Consider the following 22,236-nt stretch of genomic DNA (forward strand, 5'->3'; position numbering starts at 1 on the left):
CGGTAGCTGCTGGTGTCTGTGCCTGACCGATTGCATGTTGTCGCCTTCGCAGAGAGAAAATGGAGTCTCGAAAAACCGCGAGGGTTACTTTTGTGTCTGCTGAATGATCGTGGTGGCGGTCATCAAGACCGGACACATGGATGTACCGCAAGAGGGAAACTAGAAATACGGTGAGCCTCAATACTAGTAGAAAGAAACACTGGTACGGTTCCTGTTTGGAAAGCTTTACGGGCCGTTCAGCCCTACAGGGCCAGAGTGTCATTTCCTCACTGGTTGCCTTGTCCGTCCCGTCCCCACCCTCCAGGCCTGAGCGCGAAGCTTCATCGCTAGGCATCCACATTTCTACCAATCAAGGTTCCCCGCAGCGGTAATATACGGTATTGACAAGAACGTACCAGGTAAGGTATGAGACACCCCAGGGTACTAGTATTATTGTTGTCTTGCTATCAACTGATAGTCATGTCAAGTTAGCTCGTCCATCCCCCTCTTGTGGACTTCCTCCCTCAACCACGCCCTCACCATGGCTGGTGCTACTCAGAGAAATGCCTGGCATGTCGTCCAGGTTACTCTTTTCTCGAGCTATGCAAATGTGATGCTGGTGTTTGTCTTCCTGGGCATTTTGGCCGGTGCTCGAGGATGGGAACCATCAGCTGTGTTCTTGTTGAATTTCTTAGCCATCTTTCCCCTAGCTTCCTTGCTCTCCTTTGCCACTGAAGAATTGTCCAAAAGTGTGGGACAGACCGTGGGGGGACTGATCAACGCAACCTTTGGAAATGCGGTCGAGATGATCGTAAGCCGAACTCTCTTTCCCGTTACTCGACGTTTGGTCACGGTCGCTAATCACACCGGTCAATTCTTCAGGTGGGAATTACGGCCGTAACTCAAGGGGAGATCAACATTGTTCAATCAAGTATGGTTGGCAGTATTCTTTCCGGAACTCTTCTGGTAAGAGACATAGTTTTGGACGGAAGTTTTCCTTGATTCACTTACTCTGATTTTCGTACAGGTTCTAGGATGCTGCTTCCTAGGTGGAGGATACGGCAAAGAGACAATATCCTTCAATGTCGATGTTACTCAGGTCATGTCGTCTTTGATGATCGTTGCCTCCACCTCCCTCATTATCCCTTCCGCTCTATACTCGACGACTCTCTCCGAGCTGCCCGAGGGAGATGATTACATCCTCACCCTCTCCCACATCACTGCGATTTTCCTACTCATCTTTTACTTGGTCTATCTTAATTTTCAACTGAAAAGCCACGCTCATCTTTTCGCTAGCACCGAGGAGGAATCGGACGAAAAGCGCGAATTAGAGCCTCTCCCCGCTAGCATCATTCTGATCCTTGCAACACTTGGAGTCACCGTCTGTTCCGATTACTTGGTGGAGGGCGTGGACGGGTTTGTGGAGGTATACGGAGTCAGTCGGGCTTTCTTGGGGATGATTGTCGTCCCCATTGTTGGCAATGCGGGCGAATTTGCCATCACGGTGAATGCCGCAATGGGCGGTAAGTTAGATCTCGCTATTGGGGTAATCGTTGGAAGCACGCTTCAGATTGCGCTCTTTGTGACTCCGTTCCTGGTGATTTGTGGGTGGGTTCTCGGGCAGCCGATGTCTTTGCGGTTTAATACTTTCGAAACCGCTTGCTTCTCCCTTGCTGTGGTGGTGATGAACTGCTTGACTCGAGAAGGGAAATCGAATTACTTTGAAGGATTATTACTGATCGGGACGTAAGTTATTTCCTCTTGGCTTCTTCTGGAGATCATCGTCTGTCTAACCCGACCGTCGGTGCCCAGGTATCTGATCATCGCGATCGCATTTTACGTACATCCGGATGTGACCGATCATCTTGCAATTGCCTGAATTGCGTGAGAGGAATATACCAAAAATGTATACCTGAATTATTATTGATAGTCACATTGTGTTTGCTTGATATATTAGATAGATGTATACGGCGAGTAAACAATAGACCCGTGGTTCACTCCTCAGCCTTATCAGGCCTCCGTATTTCGAGTGGGGGGTAAAGTTTCAATACCCGAATAAAATACGTGAAAAAGGTAAATTAAAGAAGTTTAGGTTCTTGGCTGCCTTCCCCCTTGGGAAAACAGCCTTCGATTCGACTGTCACAATGGACGCTTCTCTTTCGCTCCTTCACTTATATTCTCCTTGTCCTAGCTTGTTTTACGTTTCTCCCTCATGGAATATCTCCGAGAACTTCAGAAAGTTTAGCATAATGTTTCCCCAACCCACCATGGTCTCCCCGGTCTACAAGTTCTAGACGATCGCTCGGTGTAAGTTCAGGGATGATTACTATCATACCAATAACGAAACCGAAACCCGCGCTGGCATTCCACCCAGTCAATCTTTGATCATGGTACGCGCATTATCTCTACCGGTGAATGAAGATCAGTGAATTTACATTAACGGAGTTAGAAACCCTTCAATGACAAACCAGATGCCAATACAGGCGACCCTACGATCTTCGATCACCCCAGAAATACCTTCGATATTACGGCAGAGCAGCTCAGCGAACTCATAGAGTCTAGAAGTATAGAGACTTTCCATGCATTAGGCGGTCTTGCCGGGTTGGAGAAAGGGCTGCGAACAGATCGAAACAGTGGACTGAGCGTCGATGAATCAACGATTGCAGACTTGACCGAGTCAACGGAAATTGCGACAGGACAACAGAATGGCCGCTTCACGGACAGGACCAAGGCATTCGGGACTAATCATCTTCCAGTAAAGAAACAGCCGAGCATTTTCCAGCTCATGTGGATGGCATACAATGACCATGTTCTGTTCTTCTTAACTGCAGCGGCAATTGTCTCTTTGGCGCTCGGTCTATACCAGGCACTCGCGACCAAGCACTCCGCCCGCAATCCGCCCGTTGAATGGGTGGAAGGCGTTTCGATCCTTGTCGCTATCATTGTCATTGTTCTTGTTGGTGCCGCGAATGATTTCCAGAAACAAATCAAGTTTCAAAAATTGAACAAGAAGAAGCTAGATCGCAATGTGACCGTCGTTCGATCCGGTCACGCACATGAAGTCCCGATCTCTGACCTAGTTGTGGGAGATGTTGTGCATGTGGAGCCTGGGGATGTAATCCCGGCGGATGGGGTTCTCATCCAGGGATATCATATCAGATGCGATGAGGCCTCCGCTACCGGGGAATCCGATCTCCTACGTAAGCATTCTGGGGATGAAGTTCTCGACGTGATTCGAAGGAACGGTGATACTCAAAGCTTGGACCCCTTCATAATATCCGGGTCAAGTGTAGCTGAAGGGGTCGGGTCGTACTTGGTGATTGCGACTGGCACCAATTCCAGTTATGGCAAGATTCTTCTCACGCTAAATGACGATCCTGGATTTACACCCTTGCAAACTCGTCTCAATGTATTGGCGAAGTACATCGCAAATTTCGGTGGGCTTGCAGCTCTTGTGCTATTTATCATTCTTTTTATCAAATTCCTCGCCAGCCTTCCTCACAGTAGTCTAACACCAGCAGAAAAGGGTCAACAGTTTCTAGATCTTTTCATCATTTCACTGACGGTCGTGGTGATCGCAGTCCCGGAGGGCCTCCCACTAACAGTGACCCTTGCACTGGCTTTTGCAACTACAAGGATGCTCAAGGACCATAACCTAGTTCGCATGCTGAGGGCCTGCGAAACCATGGGAAATGCGACAGACATATGCTCGGACAAGACCGGGACTCTGACCCAGAACAAAATGACAGTCGTCGCTGGGGTAATCGGCACTGCCGGCAAGTTCGTTGATCCGCAACAGGCGGATGACGATGTTGCTGATCCGCCTAACAGCCCAACTACCAGCGAGTACACTCAGCGTCTTGCGCCTGACTCAAGGTCACTTCTTAGGCAATCCATTTCACTCAACTCAACCGCATTTGAGAACACCGATGCAGGTACCACGTCATATGTAGGGTCTAAAACAGAAGCTGCCCTCTTAACATTTGCTCGAGACCACTTAGGAATGAGTCAACTCGATGTCGAACGCTCAAATGCAAAGATTGTAGAAGTTTTTCCGTTCGAAAATGCTCGCCAGTGTATGGTCACAGTTGCTCAACTGGAGAACGGCAGGTATCGGGCCTATGTGAAAGGAGCTCCAGAGGTGCTGCTCGACAAGTGTATAGAAGCAATTGAGGACCCAAGCAAAGGGCTCTCCACACGACCGATCAATGCAGATATGGCCCAGGGCCTACGCCAGATAATTGCCGATTATGCCTCGAAGTCTTGGAGGACTATTATCGTGTTGTTCCGTGACTTTGACGTATGGCCTCCCCTTGATCAACTGCATGATCAAGTGGAGGAGATAAGGATAGAGAACATTGTCCAAGATCTTACTTTCCTCAGCATTATGGGTATCCGAGACCCTCTCCGAAACGGTGCCCGGGATGCCGTGCAGTCGTGCCATAAAGCTGGTGTGGCCGTTCGTATTGTGACAGGCGATAACCTACTGACAGCAAAAGCCATCGCCGAGGAATGTGGTATTCTCACAAACCCAGATGATGTTGCGATGGAAGGCCGAGAGTTTCGTCAGCTTGGTGAATCACAACAACTGGAAATCATTCCACGTCTCAAGGTCTTGGCGAGATCTAGCCCGGAAGACAAAAGAACATTGGTTCGTAGACTGAAGGAAATGGGAAGAACTGTTGCTGTCACTGGCGATGGAACAAATGACGCCCCTGCTCTGACTGCGGCTGATGTCGGATTTTCCATGGGCATCTCCGGAACTGAAGTCGCGCGCGAAGCCTCGTCAATTGTCCTCATGGATGACAACTTCAGTTCAATTGTGCGGGCAATCATGTGGGGTCGAGCTGTCTCAGATGCCGTCAAGAAATTTCTACAGGTACAACACTAAACCCATGCACTCCATTGAAGAACAGGTGGGTTGCTAACCATTTCATGATCTGCAGTTCCAAATAACCATCACATTCACCTCTGTCGGCCTCGCATTTGTCTCATCCGTCGCCAGCTCCAATGAACAGTCGGTCCTTACCGCTGTACAGCTCATGTGGGTAAACCTATTCCAAGACACATTAGCAGCGCTGGCACTGGCAACCGACCCTCCATCGCGCAAAGTATTAGACCGAAAACCAGAGGCGAGATCAGCTCCTTTAATCACAATTCCAATGTGGAAGATGATCATCGGGCAATCGATCTATCAGCTAGCGGTGACTCTTGTCCTTCACTTCGCCGGAAGCAGTATCTTCTCCTATACGCCCGACGATAAGGATCAGCTTCAAACGGCGGTATTCAATACATACGTTTGGATGCAGATCTTTAATATGTATAAGTACGTTTTCACTATACTCCATAATTGGTGGATACCTTGCCAACCCTTCCGCGACCAACACCATCCAATCCAAATCCACCCCCAGTTTTACCTTGAAGCCCTACTTCAACGCATACTAGTTCTAAACTAATCAACCACAGTAACCGCCAACTCGAAAACAGCATCAACCTTCTCGAGGGTGTATCCCGAAACTGGCTATTCATATGTGTCACCCTCTTAATGATGGGCTGCCAAGTCTTAATTATCTTTGTGGGAGGCCGCGTCTTCTCAGTTGTCAGACTTACTGGCAGCCAGTGGGCTTACTCGGTTGTTTTGGGGGCTCTGTCTATCTTGATCGGATTCGTTATCAAACTCATGCCGGATGGGCCTGTTGAGTGGGTCTTTGATGGGTTTGGAGCTATCTGGTCGTTCATAGTTTCGAAGTTAAAAGGTTTCCGGAGGAGAAGGGATGCTGATGTTAGTGCTTGAGGTAAACAGAGTTACTATGGGAAACGGGCTTCTATCTATACAGAAGGTAAAGTGCAAACCACAACTATATTCTATAGTCATGTTGCAACTTCTGAATTTATGCAACAAATAAATCTCCTGACTTGAACTTGCGAACCGGTCTTACCTAGAATAGCAATAGGACAAAACATTCCTTCGGTTTTTGGATATACCATTTAGAATGGAGAAAAATATCAGAGGCCACATTATCCCAGTCAGGTTATTAGTGGGTCTATTATATCTATTCTTGCTTCTTTCTAATCGCAACACTGTTTGACTAGTACAAAATGTGAACTTCACATATGAGATCTATCAGGACTGGGAGAAATTACATCCAAAGAGGTGAAACTATAATGGATACATGGAGCCTCCGCTGTATGAGAGCTGTACTCATGCGGCCTGTTGCCTGTCGCTCCACTCATCGTATCTTTGCACTTGCCAGGGATTTTACCCATTTAACCGGCTTCAAGGCAGCGTCAATATCATTGCCCGGGGGGTGGCACGCGGCACTAATAGCGGCACTGCAGCTCCCTGCCAGAGGCAATTAGTTTTAACCGCCTTAGCCCCAATACCGGCGCCGTACGCAGCATCAAGCCCCCGAGATGTAGAAGAATGATCATTGCGACAACTGAGAAGCCACATGTGCTAATCATAGCCCCTGCACTTCCCCATTGATCATATGAGACCACACGTACGTAATATGAACTTTGTAAGACGAGCCAGTGTAGCACGGCCGATGATAACAGCAGTGGGACGATATATCGATACGGTAGACTGAGGTAGTATGTTGATCGCTGAGCTCCCCGAGGCTCGGAGACGCGTAGCACTTTTCGCTCATTGCCGTAGTCATTGTATTTGGCGGCGAGGACCATGCATGTTATAAGATTGTTATAGAGGAAATATATTACGGAGTGAAATAGCTGTGGGGTGTTCCCGAGGATAGCCATGGATATTGGGCTCTGCGGATGAGCGTGTAGGCCTGGGTAGTAGACTGGGTTCGCAGAGTCGGGAAAGGAGAGTGGATTGTCTCTACTGGGATCCATAAGCAGGTTGTCGCTGCGTACGGGTCCTAGGACTAAATGCCAGTAAAAGCTCAGCGGGTGGTCTGCATTTTGGAGGATGACACCGATTAGAGCTCCTAATACCACGAGGGAGATTGTGCCGCTGTAACGTGTACAGGGTTAGTGCGTGATTGTTGCTTGGATGGATAAGAGGTTGCATTTACAGAGTCATTATTGATGCCCACATACTAAAGCTATTTAATAATATAATATCAAGTACTTGCATGAAGAGAGTCATGGAAACATAGAGCTGGTCTTCTTCATCCTGCCTTCCTACTACTTCCTGCAGCCGGGGAAAGCACAATGTCTATCGCTGCCTCCAATAAGTGACTACCTTGAGCAACCTCGTTGGGTATAAATTGGTAGCCGCTAAAGTCGAATCAAGTATGGCCAATAGCAAGAGGGAAACACTAATTCCTAATAAGCCTGCGTGCCTTTGGGAGAAGTGAAGTTCTTGGAGAGCATTTCCATTAAGCATGCTTAAGAAGAACCCCAGCAACACCCTTTCGCGTACATAGTATCTCTCTATTTTTCCTTATCGAAATGCGTTGAGTAAATATGTTATGGTACTACACACACCATGCACCATACAGATAGCGGCATGGCACAGTCCCACTTTATTTCGACAGATTTTTCATTCCCTCCCTCCCTTTTATGCAGTGACTCAATATACGCAGTTATGAATTTTTGTGTTGCCGTGCAGGAATGTGGATGAGCATTTAGTATCACTAGTTACACAGTGCAGGATGATATCAAAGCAACGGATAGCATGGCCGGTCGGCCTAACCAAAGGAGGAAAAAGTACCTCGGCTGTTTCGTTGCTGGACCTTTCTAGCGCCCAACAATGTCAAGCTTTTCAACCCCTTTCGATCGAGCCATACATGTCAGAGTATAACTTGTGCGCGAATAATTTGACCAGCCGAGGCAAAAATCCTTGTTCGGACACACACCGAAAGTGCCAATAGTACTGTGGATAAGGTTATATTTGGTTGGGATTGTTTTATCAACATATAGTGAAACCAGCGATCGCTAATATTGGTTCAATGTTCTAGTCTGCTCCTGACCGATTCTAGCACCGTCTCCTGTAATTTTCAGGCAATTTGTAGAGGCTAGAAGGCCAAGGCTCTAGGCTCTAGTACTAGGGCACTGTGTAGTTGGTTGAAACTTGGAAACGCTCAGGAACCGGGTGAGTATTGTACTATACTGGAGCTACTCAAATTTGAGAGGTTTTATATTCTATGTCCTTACAGAAGCACCTAACCACTACCTCCTTGTATAAGAATTTTCGTCGGTTGATAGAGCTCCAAGGAGTTGATATGATTCAATTTGCTCTCCACCTAGGGCATTGGCAACCCGGTGACAAGCCGTTTATCCCGTGCTGTGACTAACCCTATTTAAGTAAAGACTCAACGTATCCACTGGGCACATTTCTGTCATTTGCTGCCAACGTTTTTCACTAGGACTACGAGGTCTACACCATAACATGGTCTGACAAAAATCAGGGGACATGATACGCTAATCATCTCAACTCGAACGCCTTCTGGTGGGTATCTTATATCCAAGCCACAAAACGAGGTTTAGGATTTTCGGGCTACCCTTTCCTTCTTCGTTGACGTTCGGACGTCGCGAACATACGGTATTCCTCTCAAGCAATATATTGATTGATAATACAGTCTATATACATCTAAGCCGTCCAGGGAAACTCAAGCCCAGACACGCAAAGAGAGAGAACGTAAATGGAAAGTTAAAAACGGGAATTAGTGACTAGAAACAGAAAATTTGGTCGGTCATCTTTGACATCGCTCCCGCCTTTCGGAATCCCATGGCCGCCAACGTCTTTTTGGTCGCGTTGACCATGCCGGGAGGCCCACACAGGAGCATTTTAGTATCCTCAGACGGTCCCGGTAATTGTTGGCTAAGTACTTCCTGGTTCACAAAGCCAGTTCCATAGGCCCAGCCATCTGGAGCACTATCCAGCATGTACCAAAGCTTAAAGTTCTTGGGATATTTGCGCGCAAACGCCTCTAGTTCCTCCCTCATCAAGATGTCTGCCTCTGTCCGGTTGGCGTAAATCAAGCTGATCTCAGTCGTGTCCCGCTCATCCTCACAGATCGCACGGATGAGCTGATACATAGGCGTGATACCTGTTCCTCCAGCGACCATGCCTAGCTTGGTACAGAGCCCCTTGCTGTAACGCATCGCCCCCTTGGGACCCCGGAACTCAACTTCATCTCCCACCGTTAGGTTGGCTAGGTACCGACCAGTGAGCAGGCCTTCAGGGTAACACTTAACGACTAGCTCCAAGCGACCGAGGTCCAAGTTGTTTGACACTGGAGTATATGATCGAGATACCGTCGCTCCGTCAACAACTGCGCGTATGGCTACATGTTGTCCGATAGGAAGCCCGATCACTCCCTTAGCATTGGGCAAAGCGAACACGAATCGATAGACATTGGGAGATAGTTGATCCTTTTCAACTAAAGGCAACCTCTTGAATTCTTTGGCATCCAGAAATCCTTTAGCCAAGTGCGGGTCAGCCTTGATTACGCTTCGGGCTTTGATATGTGGAGGGTAGCGCAAGAAGCCCGAGTCGATCTTGGTGAATTTTGCTGCCTGACGGGCCACGGCCGTGCCAACTATCGCAGAGATGGCTGCAGCTGTAAGAAATCCATTGGTGAACCCTCCGCGAGGCAACCTGATTCCGTTGAAATACTGAGGAATCAGTTGGCCAAGCTCATTCTTTGGGACCAGGGGGCCAAAGGTACCCCGTTGATAGGCATACAGTATGGATGCCAATGCTCCAAGCACACCAGCGATTGTCCCCACCGGGCGGCTCCCAGATGGTTGACGCATGGTCTCTGGTTTCTGGGCAACCAGTTGGACCTTCTTGGGTGGGACGTATTCTTTGGCATCTTTCAAAGTGCCGATTAGGAACTCCTGCATAATCTCTACCGAGTCCTCAGAATGGCCAACATCTTCAAACGCTTCCGTGGCATCTGTACCCGCAGTGTCTATGAGGATCTCTGCGCCTCCAGGATGATCTTGGAGGTAGTTTGTGATATCGAAAACTATTCTTCCTTAGCTATGTTGGGTGTAATCTGGTAGTTAGAATTTTACCTTTGCCATGAACAATGATCCAGATATCATCTTTGCGGTTATGCGATGCGACCTCTGCGGCACTGTACTCAGGGAGTTGGACATCCGCAGGACTTTCGGCCTTTGCCTCCATCATTTCAATTGGTCGTTGTGTTGTATGGGAAGGATAGTTAGCGATAGCATAGAAGAGTAGTAAAACTAGATCTTTGCACTGGACCGGCGAGTTCGTGGTTTATCATTGCGTTGGAACCGCCACGGAATTGAGCTAGTAGCGTGAGACATAAAAGTCAACATAAGTATAATACCCACAGTCATATTTTAATACTTCATCTAGAGCGTCTCACTGAAGTCGGCATCTTCTCCTCCGAGATTGGCATAAATTAAAAACGGCCCGATGGGTATTCGGCACGACAAGGCGGAGTTCTGAAACGTACTCCGTACGTGGAAGTCGCGACCGACATTGCGATTGCAAAGCTTTCCCCTTTATGTCGAAATCCAATGCTTTCAATATGTAGTTGTGGGTCTAGGGTGACGATCTCTGTCTCTCGCTGGCGTTAGGTTTGGCGCTGAGATTGCGATGCCGACCCGATATCGAAATTTACCGAGGAAGACATCGAGGCATTTTTACGTGCAAGGAGCATAAATCTCAATATGCATTTCATTACTGTGTTCCGGTTCTTATCACTCCAACGTAATGTGGAATGGGACAATGTGGGTTCGCTCTGAGACGGCCTTCCGACCAAACTTTGGCCATTTCAGGGTACTATAAATTAGCACCTCGACCCTTGGCAGTAGAAGTCGCGATTGATTTCCTATCAGCCAACTAGCCTTGTCAGAAGTCTGCCTAGGTTTGGACAAAAATGCCTATCAAACTCTTCTACCTTTCGGGGGAACCTAGTTCTACCGCGAGAGAGATTGAACTGGAACCTACACTGGACTACGATGGGCTAAGGCATCTCATTGCTGCACACTTTGCTATAGTGGAACCAAATGGTACGTTCATCAAGCAAACCTATGAGGAAGAAAAGAATGGAAACTATGCGGGCTTGGGAACGTCTTTTGTGGCTTATTTGGTCTTTAGCTGATCGTTCTAGGAATCGGATTCCAGTCCCAGGATGCGGTCTTATCCGATGTTGCGGAAATCCTTGCAAATGAGGATCGCATTAGCATCACAATTGATGGTAAATCCGTGCGAGATATCCCTGGCCCTAAGGGGCTTCCAATTGTTGGCAATTTCTTCGAAATCTATCCCGACCACCTAGGAAACCATCAACGGTTGTTTGAACAGTATGGGCCCATAATCAAGACAACGAACATGGGACGTACAGTCTACCAAACCAACGATCCACAGCTGTCATCTATCATTTTCTCAGAAACAGACTTCTTTACGAAAAAGATCAACGAAGCACACCCACTCCACGCGATCAAGAACCAACAAGCCGGTGTGTTCCTAGGGGATACTGACACTCCGGAGTGGAGAGCGGCACATAAGTTCCTTCCCCCGGCATTGGGCCCCAAGGCTGTGCGGCATTATGCCCCTACAATGCAACAGACAGTCGAGGATGCTTTCAAAGTATTCGATCATTTTGACGAGAATGGAGAGGCTTGGAACGTCTACCAATATATGCTTAAACTTGGATCTCAAGCTGTTGGAAAACTTGTACTCGGCATTGATTTCAATCACTTCTCATCTCCGGATGCACCTCCCCATGAACTCATTCATCTCATTGCAGAGTCATTGTCTTTGAATAAGAAGGTAACTGCAAGAGGTGATTGGTATGCGAAACTGCCATTTGGCGATCCGCAGCGGTTGAGAAATTTGCGCTATCGAGTTTTCGACATAGTGGACCAGTCGATCCAGAACGCCAGCCGTGGGGGAGTCGACGATCTCCCACTTCAGGACGCTGCCCTGAAGGCCTCGAACATGATCGGTGAGTATGGCAACGTTCTTCATCTGAGCAGTTGCTGATCAAAGTAGACTACGCCATCCGAGCCACCGACAACAAGGGTGAAAAGTTGCCTAAAACAAGTCTGATCCAGTCCTTGGTGGTCGCGACTGGGGCAGGCTTTACTACGACTAGCTCGCTATTGTCTTGGTTGATATACAGTCTGGTTACGTACCCAGGTGTTCAGGATCGCTTACTGCAAGAACTGATCGATAACGATATTACCGAGGATACCCAGATAACAGCGGACTTGACAGACCGATTAACGTTCATGGATAAATTGATCAAAGAAACTCAGCGTCGCCATAACCCATCTTATCAGCCCGCGCGGACCGCGAAGGTTGACATGATCTTACCAGGAGGCTATAAGCTACCTGAGGAATCTGTGGTAGTCGGTGCCCTTCATCACCTTCACAATAACCCAGAAGTCTGGAGCAACCCAACCAGATTTGACCCTGATCGGTGGGACACAGAAGAGGTAAAGAACCGACACAAGGCTGCCTATATCCCATTTGCTACTGGTCCTCGCATGTGCATTGGCTTTAACTTTGCACTACAAGAAGTCAAGGTATTCTTGCCGAAGCTAGTATACCGTTACAATTTTATGAAGGAGAATGATGGGCCGATCGAATATGACCCTATGTTCCAACTTATTCGGCCTAACAATCTGTACGTGCGCGCCGAACGGCGTGTAAAGTGGCCTCCGAAGTCAGAGTCTGCCACTACGAGGGCTTCTCTTTAATTATTGGAATTGTTGTTCACTGAAACTTTGTCAAATCAGGTTCTCATGTTTTACTGGTTCCTGGGCTTATAAAACGTTACTGTACATAGACTACTATAAGATATCTGGATATAGAGAAAGTTGATTTAGCACTTGGCTACAAGAAATAAATACAACTGTCAAAACACAACAAGTGAAACCAGGCAATTAAGTAAGGCAAGGACCAGCCTTTGCAGAATATTGGCCTTCTCACTTCTTCCTCTGGATATCCATCTCCATCGGTCAAAGCAGCTTGTCCGAACGGTTCCCGACACTATCAATGCCCAGATTGGATCTGTCCCGTATGCAGTCCTCACTTTTGTCCACCTCATTTAGAGGCCGTGGTAGCCCCGTTGCATCTTCTATTTGGCCCCTTGGCCATCATGTCCCTGATGGGTCTGCTCGCCGCCCTTACCGTGTTCACCTCCCTTGCCATGTTCGCCGCCCTTACCGTGCTCACCTCCCTGACCGAGTTCACCTCCCTGACCGTGCTCACCTCCCTGACCATGTTCTCCTCCCTTACCATGTTCTCCTCCCTTACCGTGTTCGCCTTCCTTACCGTGTTCGCCTTCCTTACCGTGTTCGCCTTCCTGACCGTTCTGGCCTCTGTGTGGACCCTTGTGGCCCTCTCCACCTTTCTCACCATCACCACCCTCCTCACCTTCCTCGTCGTCGCCCTCATCATCATCACCCTCGTCATCCTCTTGGTTATCCCCTTCGCCTTCATCTTTTCCGCCTTCTTTGCCGTCTTTGCCTTCTCCGCCCTGCTTGCCACCCTCGCCACCTTTGCCATGTCTGGTACCATTTCCAGCTGCTTCGCCGCGAAGGACCATAGTGGCTCTCTCGCTCTGGAAGCCAGGGACAGTGGCACGAGCGGAGACATCGCTGTACTCATTTTTACGAGACAGAGAGGCATCTGCATCAACACCTGATTAGCTTTGGCTAAAACAAGGATATCAAAGAGAGGTGTATAAAAGTAAATGTACCTGATGCAAGCTTGGCACGGCTATCTTTCGCAGAAAGAGGAACCGAAGCTGCCAGAGCAACCAAGCCGAGGAGAGCTAGCTGCTGAAATCTCATTTTGGAGTTGGGGTTCTTGGGGCAAAAGAAGATGTTTGGCTGGGATACTTGAGGACTGGAGGACTTGATGATTGCGTCTGTTGCTGGTCGTCAAGATGGTGAAAACTTCGCCGGTACTTATACACGTAACTTTAATTGAGTGCTTATGGGGGGTAAAGGATAAAGAGTCCTGCCTGAAACACCCCCCTTTTCATGTTAGGCGCTTCGGAGTAGTCTCATCGTTGTTTTGAATAAAGTTACTTGAAATCGAGTAACAGAGGATGGATCTAGACCTGGGTTATTTGATAGCTCAGGTGTAGCAGCGCTTGTTGCGATATTATGTGGGACGGTTGCACAAGGAGAGACGCCAGTGTGGTTGGTTGTCGTCTGTCGTCTCAGGAGGTATGTACGCCCATTGGCTTAGTGGCTTGATCCTGGGGATTATGAGAGGCTTTTTCAAGCTGGGTTGATACAGATTACTCGTGGGCTATGTCGTACAGATCTGCAAGACATACTCCCTATTGAAAGCACTATGCATGGATATTTGCCCCTCGAGGCAAATTGGCCAAGGTTTGGAAGTCGTTTCGAAAGCCACTATAGAAAGAAAAGCTTGGTGGGTCAGGTCTTCGTTCGAGAATAAAGACAAGAAAGTATAGCTCATGGTATTATCTATCCATTACACACATCAAATGAGCAATTTGAGGGGAACAAAGATATCAGATTAAGATCTCCCCTAAATTATGAGCTCATTTCCATCATAACACAATAACAGAAGGGCAGTTTCTGGAATGAGAAGCCGTCCCTGAAAGGATTGTCACCATTCTTTCGGACGAGGTATACCTCCTGCAACAATGTTCACACAAGCCACATAACATCCCGGCCGACATTGTGCATCTGTCTTCTCTTGAGAGATGCGTTGTATGCTCCACAGGAGTACCCCTAAGTGCTCTCCTATTAATCCAGAGCCAGTCTCAGTGGTCCTCATTATCGTTTTTGGTTTCCTCGGCGCCACCAGATGACAAGTCTGTTTCAGTTTCAGACCGGGTTGCACGAGGCGGGAATCTCCAATCTATGGTATGAGGTATCCAGATTCCGTTGTACATCCTGTCTTGCTCTTTGGTGGGCTCGGGTTTGGAGGCGTGGGGAATGTCCATATCACCGGCTGACACGTAGCCTGCGGCCACGGTGGTTAGAATTGATGAAAATTGAACATACAGGGGAGAAGAGCTCAAATACCATCTAGAATGCTACTGCGCTTATCCTCTTCAGGAACAGGCGCAGAAGTAGCAAGCGCAACGAGGGAGAAGAAGACTAGCTGGTGGATCTTCATTTTCTCTTCTTTTCTTGTGAAACGATATCGTACAACTTCAGATGTGTTAAATGGGAGTTATACGGGTAGCGGGATTTATATAGGGTTGCTGTTGGTGATATAAACCAACCCACCATCATTTTTCCATTATTGGGTATCAATGGCGTGAATAATGAGCAGACCATTATCGCAGTATCAGGCCGAACGGTTATTCGTGGAGTATATCGATTGAGGATTCAATTGCGGGCCTGCTTATTGAGAAGGATTGTGAGATAGGGTTTGGGTTGCCCCGGGGCCCCATCGGGAAGGCGAAGCATTCAATCAATCAAAGAAACGTGCTAAAAGATGGAACTGCAGCTATACCAGATCGGAAGTGCAAACAAAGAGTACTGTGGATCTTTCCATCAAATCTTTTCTTAGTTCATCCCTTGAGGAAGTCTGTGATTAACATTCCCCACAGGAAAAAAGGGTCAATGGTCAATAGTGATCACCCGAGCGTCATATTCCACAGGTCCTGCCGAAATAATGATCATGGCATGACCACTCTAAACGCGATACGAATGTATGATGGTTCCAGAAGGTGATAACTATAAGACTCCTACAGAATGAGACCATCCTAGCTTCGAATTTCGACATGCTACCAGATTACTGCCTTCGCGTTGGAAGCAATTATTTATGGTAATAGAAGGAAAGATTCTGTTGGAGTTGTCTTCTCATTTCTTATCTGGAATGTGCTATTTAAGACCTATTACCCCTTCCTATAACATTAACAGAGGTCGTTTCTGCTACAAATAGGGGGTTCCTCAAATCGGCGTCCCCACCGTCCATCAAAGACGAGTAATATTGGGAATCTGCTCGGACAGAGTAGCGAAGTATTGGCAGGAAAATGCCAACAATACCCACGGAAGCAAGAAACATGAACTTCTCGAGCGATTGTATAGTAAAGATGTTGTCAAAAGGTTTTCACATCGGTAGGGCTTCTTCCAATGCGACGACATCTAACAAAAGCTCTGAGCATCATAACTATGAAATACGCTTCCAGCGCTGCAAACGGACATAACATAGAGGGGTGTACCTATATTCAGTCAGTATATAAAGCCCCGACAAAAGACCATTTGTAACAAAGAAGAGCCTACTGTCCACGGGTAGATTAGGCCCCGGTCCTCTAATGATAGGCTTGTGTTGCGGTGTCGGAGTCAACTTGTTTTCACAATCGAGCTGAGCATTTCCTCCATTGACAGTACTGGACCCTGTCCATATATCGATATGCCAGACCTTGTTGGCCCAGTTCCGATTACAGGAGTCACAGTAATCCTCCATGCGAAGATACTTGCGCAGATAGGGGTCATAGATGATTTCGCAGATCTGAAACTCGCCCGGGGCTGAGGCGAAGGTTAAGGGGTCGTTGAAGGTTCCAACTCCCCCAGCCGTCAGGCCTCGGCCGCAATCATATGCGATCGCACAGCCGGGGGGATCATTGTCGGGAAATCCGTAGAAGGTGTGGGCTACATCCTGAACATGACAGGATTGGCGAATGGCGAGTGCAGAGCTGAGTCCCACATACCAAAGGATGACCACGAATATCAAGGACATTGTGGCTGGTACGATGACTATGGAAGCTGAGAAATCTGTTTGCAAGGGAGTACCGGGGGCTCTTTAAAGGGCTCCTGCATCTCTAAATGATGACGAAATTTCTGTAGAAGATTTGGGTCTTCTATATCACTACACCGGTGATGAGCCCACGGTTACCTCATGCCAATCATAGAGTAGTTTTTTCGTCATGGTTATCCAAGGTATGAGGTGATGTGACTGCCTGTCTCGAGATATCATCTTGATATTGAGTAGATAACGTATTGGAATTCACTCGATGCCCTGAAAGATCAATTAACTCTTTTCTCTACATATGGAATCACTGATTATTACCCATATTCCCTTTTTCTTCTTTTGCTCTCTAGAACTAGTGCAATTTATGATGTAACCAATGTTCTACATCGTGGAGTGATCGATCAAGCTGAGCCAGCTTCACAGACTCAAAAAGGAAGGAAAGAAAGGCGACATGATACTGTAACATGGATATCTACGTATTTCAGAGGGATAATTACGTAGTTCATCTGTTCCTCACAGGAACATCGACCGTCATCATTTCGATTACAGTCTTTTAGGTCTTGATTTGCGATACTTAATTAACCGAGGCATCATTATTCATAGTTGGCCGGCAACATGGAGAATGCCTCTGAGGTAGGCCGCTGACCTAAGGATTTAGAAATTCAATGAAATAAGCAAGCAATAGACGTAGGTTGACTTGTCTCCAAAAGCTAAATCTCTCGGCGAATGCTATGTCGGTTGACCCGGGCCTGCGGTATTCCGTCGCGTTTCACAGACATCACCGGTCCCGCATATTCCTTTTGTCCCTTGATATTGTACATCACCACACTGATGATGAAAACGGCCGAAAATATGACCACGCTCCAGTTGAAAGTGGTGCGAGTGACGGGAGTACTTCTGGGCCAAAAGGAGAAGAAGAAGGCAAATACTACATATACCAGGGCTGCTGCGTTCACCCAAATTCCATATTTCCCCATGCTCCAGCGCTGTGGAGGCAGTGTTTCTGGACAGGATAGTCTGCGGTATAGTAAACAGCCGATTGACACGACATAGGTCCACATTAGTGCTGCAACATTGAGGGAAATGATCGCATGAAACGCTGTGTCAGAACCGATGTTGATCAAGGCTAGAAGACCACTGATAACACAAGATAATCCAATGGCATTCACGGGAAGCCTCCGCTTCGGATTGACCTTGCAGATCCACTTGGCAAACGGCAAGCCTTTGTCACGAGCGAAGGCGTAGGTTTGGCGCGCTGTTGATGCATTGAAGAGGATATTGCTGAAAATGACCGGGATGAGGATGATGGCCGTGAGACCGTTAACTCCAGCAGTCCCAACTGCATTCTTGAAAACATAGATGAAGGGGAAGCCAGTTGGATCCTGAAGGGCATCTTCCAGGGATGGCATGGCGAAAAGATAGGTAATTACCAGAACAACAGCCATGGTGCCATTGGTAAAGAAGCCCCAGACCATAGCGATCGGCACGTATCTACCAGCATCGCGAACTTCCTCGGACATGTGCGCCGTGGCATCGGTGCTGAGCCCGGCGTAAATAGCAGAGATCTGACCAACCATTAGGGCCAATCCCATGCTGGACCACCCGCCAGTGTTACTAAATTCCAGGAATACGACACTCGCAGGTTGCCGTGGGGCCATGGCCAACAGGACGGTTATGACTACCACAAAGCAAAGGATGTGCAATGCCAACAGTAGGTTTTGAATACGGGGCATCCAACTGGCCGCGTAGACATTGAAAAAGTAGATGACTAGGATCATGGCAAAAACGAACAGTGTGCCCTGCCAATTCTCTGGCTCATAGCTTGGGTCTTTCACACTAATTAACCCTTGTATGATGGTGCCGGTCAGAAATGAGCCCGACGCTGCGCCAGCTTGCCACGCGAGTACCGACATCCAGCCAGTGATATAGCTCAAAACGCGTTGATAGCGGGGAGATGCAAGTTCGGAAACCCAGTGATACTGGCCACCAGAGGTTGGAGACCTACGTTTTCCACATTTGTCAGTCCAGGCGCGATCCAGATACCAACCAAATGAGGTTGTAGTTGCACTTGCATTGATGCCATTTCTGACATTGTCAGAATAATCAGTCCGAATCCAGCAAAGGTCCACATGTAAGTCCAGAATAAACCGGCCCTGCCGCCGTTCACGAGCGCTTCAGTGTTTCCTCTATTTGGTGCTCGGTTATGTCAGCTGAATTTCATCATTGGGAGACCCGAAAGGAATCCCGCACATCAGCAGAAATTCCCAGGTAGCCTGGAGTACCGATGCAAAGCTCAGAGCAGCCAGAGGGCGAAGATTTCTCTGCAGTAGCATTGATCGTCAATGTTTAATCCATCATATCTGGTTATTTGATAAACGCCGACAACATACCTTGAGTTCCTGGATTTTACCCATGCGCGTCATGTCGCTCTGGTCAAACCCGGTACCCATTTCTTCGCCATTCTTAGTATTTTCTTCCATGTCAATATTCTGAGACGCAGTAGCCGAAATAAGGCTCCCCGGCTTTGGTGTGGTAGGGGCAAATTCAGTGGCAGTTGCCATCCTTGAGGACGGAAATAGTAGCTAAACCAAGTCAAGTAGAAAGAAAGTAAGTACTGAAGGCTGAGGTGTTGTGGCATGCTACCTGTCACAGTCGGCGATATCGGGACACGAACCGCAAAGAGGAATGAGAAGGAGATGGAGTAAGAGTGCAGTAACACCGGAAGGAAGTATGTGTATGTCTGTTTGTTTGTATGTTTGCCGTCACACTTCACGGGCTGTCCAACCTCATGGAAGAATGCCTCGGTGAATATCAATTCTCTCAAAACCACCGATTGTGCTGCAACAAGGAGGTGTCCACGTTGAGTTACCCCTTTCCCCCTTCGGCTCCTGACATGCCCAAGTCCGATGAAGCACTTTTGTTCATTGTTTTAGAGATACCTCGAGCCAGAAGGATAAAAGTAGGGTCATCCCGGCCACTCAGCCTGCATGCTTGCCTACCCTGTGCGACATACTGAACCACAATACGAGGGATCTGACTGAAGAGGGTATAATTGCATGCATTTCTCCTATATTCCGGTTGCGAGGAAAATTCAGGGCAAGGGAGTCATGGTAAATATAGTAAGCCAATTCGTGGCTGGCCGGACCAAACCCTAATTTTCTTCCAGAGTCAATGATGGAACCATGGTTTTTCGCAACCAATGCAAGTTCCACTACATTGAAAGGGGTTCTCCGGCTTTTGTCCACCAATAGATCTGGATAAGTATTCAATGGTGGAGAAGAACAATCCCAAAGAGCGATATCTCTAGTGTATTCTCCGTTCAGACCGCTCCTCTCCTTCGCCGTTTCTTACATGCCCTCGCCAAGACAACACGAGGCATATTGGCGCTGCCCACTAATAATACCAATAAAAAGAGAAAAGGGCAAATAAGATAGTCTCGTACTTATTATCAACGACTAGCCGTATTGGAATCTAGCCTAATGACGTTGTCCTACGTGGGTGACCAGTGATGTTCGATTTGTTTGCTACCCATACCGATAGTAGCTCGAGAATAAGGCTGGGGTTGGAGATGATCGACCGCGGATTAAATCCTTCGTAACTTTATCACTCTGGGCCAAAATGGCCTAATATTGGCGATCATATCCTTCTACCAATCATGCAAAGAAAAGTTGGTTGGTAACTAGTGTACCGGGCGCACGCGTGTGCACGACTCGTGAACCACAGTCTGTGCGCTGTCGACGTGATAGGGACAATATGCGGTGGAAGTTCGGAGTCCTTGTATGTCATATTATGCCGTAAGATAGAAAAAGAAACGAATTCTATCCGTGTCAGCAGATAAAATCTCGTACTTCCATGCCATTCTTGTCCTCCAGCTGGGCCCTAGGAGGGCCAACCTTAACCAGAATATATCAGGATACTACGTCGACCTTAACGTCGTTACATAAATCTTATTCAACTTGCCGAGTACAATGCCAGCTCGATCTAGTCCGCTCCTATCCAGGATTGCTCCTCCCCTGGCAGCGGACAATCACTATGATCACAGCGGTTTACTTGTCGTGATTACCTCGCTAGCTTTGTTCCTAGCCCTGGCCTCTTTTTCGATCCGTGCATTCGCTGCTTCAAAAAGATCGTTCATGCTGAATGAGGATTACGTACTTCTCGCCGTAGTGGTATGTGTCGTGGAAAGAAACCCTTTCCCCCGATTTCTGTGCCCTACATCAGATAGAATAGGTCGCTCACGCAGTTCCCAACAGATATCTGCATGCGTACAAGTCTCGGTTACTCTAGCCTCGGTTCACTATGGATGGGGCAAAACACGAGATATGGTTTTAGACAAGGATTTCATACCCATGTTGAAGGTGCGTCGATTTAAAGATATTATGAAACTACGTATTGATGCTCACTGAAATCCAGACGGTTTATGTAGCGGACTTGTTCTATGTCCTTGTCATCGGCCTATCGAAAGTTTGCTCGGCAGTATTTTATCGGAACCTCTCCATCCGTCGCTCTATGCGTGCGAACAATGTCATTCTCGCTGCTTGTTCGGTGTGGACTGTTCTCGCAATGGCCGTTATGGGGGCTCGTTGCAGTAAGAGCCCGTGGAAAGATATTGATAATCACTGCGTTGGTCTCGTTAGTAACCATAGTTCTACTTTATATTGCTGTGATAATCACTCCGATTATCATCAACCTGACTTGTGACTTATAGCTGCCACGTTGGAAGGCTGTCTGCGCCTTAGATATCGTACTCGAAGCATTCATCCTGGCCTATCCAGTGGGAATTATCTATAAGGTTCAGATTTCTCCTTTAAAGAAATTTGTTGTCTTTGCCATTCTCAGCTTCCGCATTATGTATGTATAACGTCTCTTCCTACCAATACTCGCAGCTGACCCGGACTATACACTTCTTTAGCCTCATTCCTCTCTCTGCCGCCCATCTTTACTTTATCCAGAAACAGGTCCAGTCAACTGATCCAACTCTTACTGGAACGTACGCGACGACAGTCGCCCAAATCCATGTCGGCGTTAGCGTTCTCGTGCTTACCGTTTCATCGCTAAAGATGTTCGTGGCAGTCTATGAAGATGAGCAGGGGCTCGCATATACCGAAGATGCTTCGAAGGTACTGGGCATTAGCGATAACGATAACAGTCGACAGTCGAAAGCGAGGTCAGGTAGATGGTCTCGACAGACGAAGGAGCCCAGCACGTCATCCACTGGCTGCGATGATGGGCCCGCCATACCCTTGGCCTCAGGAGCGCGAGGTAGTAGTAACGCAATCGTCAAAAGCGTACATATCTCAGTAACCCATGAGGATTGTGAGCATATCGCGCTGGGGAAAAGAGGGCCACATGGTCATAGTGGAAGTGTTATGTAGATGCTGCCTAGATGTATTCGCTATCATATATGGTCCCTAGAAGTAGGTGATCGGGTTGTCAATATTAATGCACAATGAATGGATGTATTATGCTTGCGTACAGCTTCTTCCACGCTCCTCCTAGATCGCTGATGACCAGAAGAATGGGTATTAGAACTATTGGCTAGGTACAATATCATGAAGCTATCTTGGTATATCTCTCTGTATGTCATATGTGTGTTCCCTGTGCCCACT

The 22,236-nt window shown here is 47.7% G+C and overlaps 9 protein-coding genes across 9 annotated transcripts; 4 read left to right on the forward strand and 5 right to left on the reverse strand.

The window, feature by feature from the left end:
• Positions 1 to 520: 520 nt before the first annotated feature.
• BDV37DRAFT_274630 (plasma membrane calcium-transporting ATPase) lies at positions 521 to 5,773 on the forward strand (the record flags this gene model as incomplete). Its single annotated transcript, XM_032085269.1, has 8 exons — positions 521 to 790; positions 862 to 945; positions 1,007 to 1,725; positions 1,792 to 1,831; positions 1,941 to 1,942; positions 2,491 to 4,858; positions 4,926 to 5,305; positions 5,446 to 5,773. The coding sequence occupies 8 exons, from the start codon at positions 521 to 523 to the stop codon at positions 5,771 to 5,773; spliced, it is 4,191 nt and encodes a 1,396-aa protein (XP_031937530.1).
• Positions 5,774 to 6,209: 436 nt separating this feature from the next.
• BDV37DRAFT_286843 (uncharacterized protein) lies at positions 6,210 to 7,024 on the reverse strand (the record flags this gene model as incomplete). The annotated part of the gene is made up of 3 exons (XM_032088010.1): positions 6,210 to 6,322; positions 6,375 to 6,955; positions 7,017 to 7,024. 3 exons carry the CDS (start codon positions 7,022 to 7,024, stop codon positions 6,210 to 6,212), a joined length of 702 nt encoding a protein of 233 aa, XP_031937531.1.
• A 1,330-nt stretch (positions 7,025 to 8,354) lies between these two features.
• On the reverse strand, positions 8,355 to 10,081 carry BDV37DRAFT_297114 (putative cytochrome b5 reductase; the record flags this gene model as incomplete). Its single annotated transcript, XM_032090258.1, has 2 exons — positions 8,355 to 9,920; positions 9,970 to 10,081. 2 exons carry the CDS (start codon positions 10,079 to 10,081, stop codon positions 8,617 to 8,619), a joined length of 1,416 nt encoding a protein of 471 aa, XP_031937532.1. The 3' UTR covers positions 8,355 to 8,616.
• A 616-nt stretch (positions 10,082 to 10,697) lies between these two features.
• BDV37DRAFT_297118 (cytochrome P450) lies at positions 10,698 to 12,735 on the forward strand. Its single transcript, XM_032090259.1, has 3 exons — positions 10,698 to 10,941; positions 11,043 to 11,879; positions 11,927 to 12,735. Exons 1-3 carry the CDS (start codon positions 10,809 to 10,811, stop codon positions 12,634 to 12,636), a joined length of 1,680 nt encoding a protein of 559 aa, XP_031937533.1. The 5' UTR covers positions 10,698 to 10,808; the 3' UTR covers positions 12,637 to 12,735.
• A 302-nt stretch (positions 12,736 to 13,037) lies between these two features.
• Positions 13,038 to 13,586, forward strand: BDV37DRAFT_286846 (uncharacterized protein; the record flags this gene model as incomplete). Its single annotated transcript, XM_032088011.1, has 1 exon — positions 13,038 to 13,586. The coding sequence occupies one exon, from the start codon at positions 13,038 to 13,040 to the stop codon at positions 13,584 to 13,586; it is 549 nt and encodes a 182-aa protein (XP_031937534.1).
• Positions 13,587 to 14,684: 1,098 nt separating this feature from the next.
• Positions 14,685 to 15,043, reverse strand: BDV37DRAFT_286847 (uncharacterized protein; the record flags this gene model as incomplete). Its single annotated transcript, XM_032088012.1, has 2 exons — positions 14,685 to 14,887; positions 14,950 to 15,043. The coding sequence occupies 2 exons, from the start codon at positions 15,041 to 15,043 to the stop codon at positions 14,685 to 14,687; spliced, it is 297 nt and encodes a 98-aa protein (XP_031937535.1).
• Positions 15,044 to 16,020: 977 nt separating this feature from the next.
• On the reverse strand, positions 16,021 to 16,615 carry BDV37DRAFT_286848 (uncharacterized protein; the record flags this gene model as incomplete). Its single annotated transcript, XM_032088013.1, has 2 exons — positions 16,021 to 16,097; positions 16,159 to 16,615. The coding sequence occupies 2 exons, from the start codon at positions 16,613 to 16,615 to the stop codon at positions 16,021 to 16,023; spliced, it is 534 nt and encodes a 177-aa protein (XP_031937536.1).
• A 722-nt stretch (positions 16,616 to 17,337) lies between these two features.
• BDV37DRAFT_297120 (putative GABA permease) lies at positions 17,338 to 19,188 on the reverse strand (the record flags this gene model as incomplete). Its single annotated transcript, XM_032090260.1, has 4 exons — positions 17,338 to 18,628; positions 18,718 to 18,813; positions 18,878 to 18,948; positions 19,018 to 19,188. 4 exons carry the CDS (start codon positions 19,186 to 19,188, stop codon positions 17,338 to 17,340), a joined length of 1,629 nt encoding a protein of 542 aa, XP_031937537.1.
• A 1,407-nt stretch (positions 19,189 to 20,595) lies between these two features.
• BDV37DRAFT_274635 (uncharacterized protein) lies at positions 20,596 to 22,002 on the forward strand (the record flags this gene model as incomplete). Its single annotated transcript, XM_032085270.1, has 5 exons — positions 20,596 to 20,796; positions 20,881 to 20,985; positions 21,041 to 21,259; positions 21,336 to 21,478; positions 21,540 to 22,002. The coding sequence occupies 5 exons, from the start codon at positions 20,596 to 20,598 to the stop codon at positions 22,000 to 22,002; spliced, it is 1,131 nt and encodes a 376-aa protein (XP_031937538.1).
• Between the last annotated feature and the right edge of the window lie 234 nt (positions 22,003 to 22,236).

The sequence above is a fragment of the Aspergillus pseudonomiae genome, assembly GCF_009193645.1.
Source record: "Aspergillus pseudonomiae strain CBS 119388 unplaced genomic scaffold BDV37scaffold_82, whole genome shotgun sequence".
Classification (NCBI taxonomy): Eukaryota; Fungi; Ascomycota; class Eurotiomycetes; order Eurotiales; family Aspergillaceae; genus Aspergillus; species Aspergillus pseudonomiae.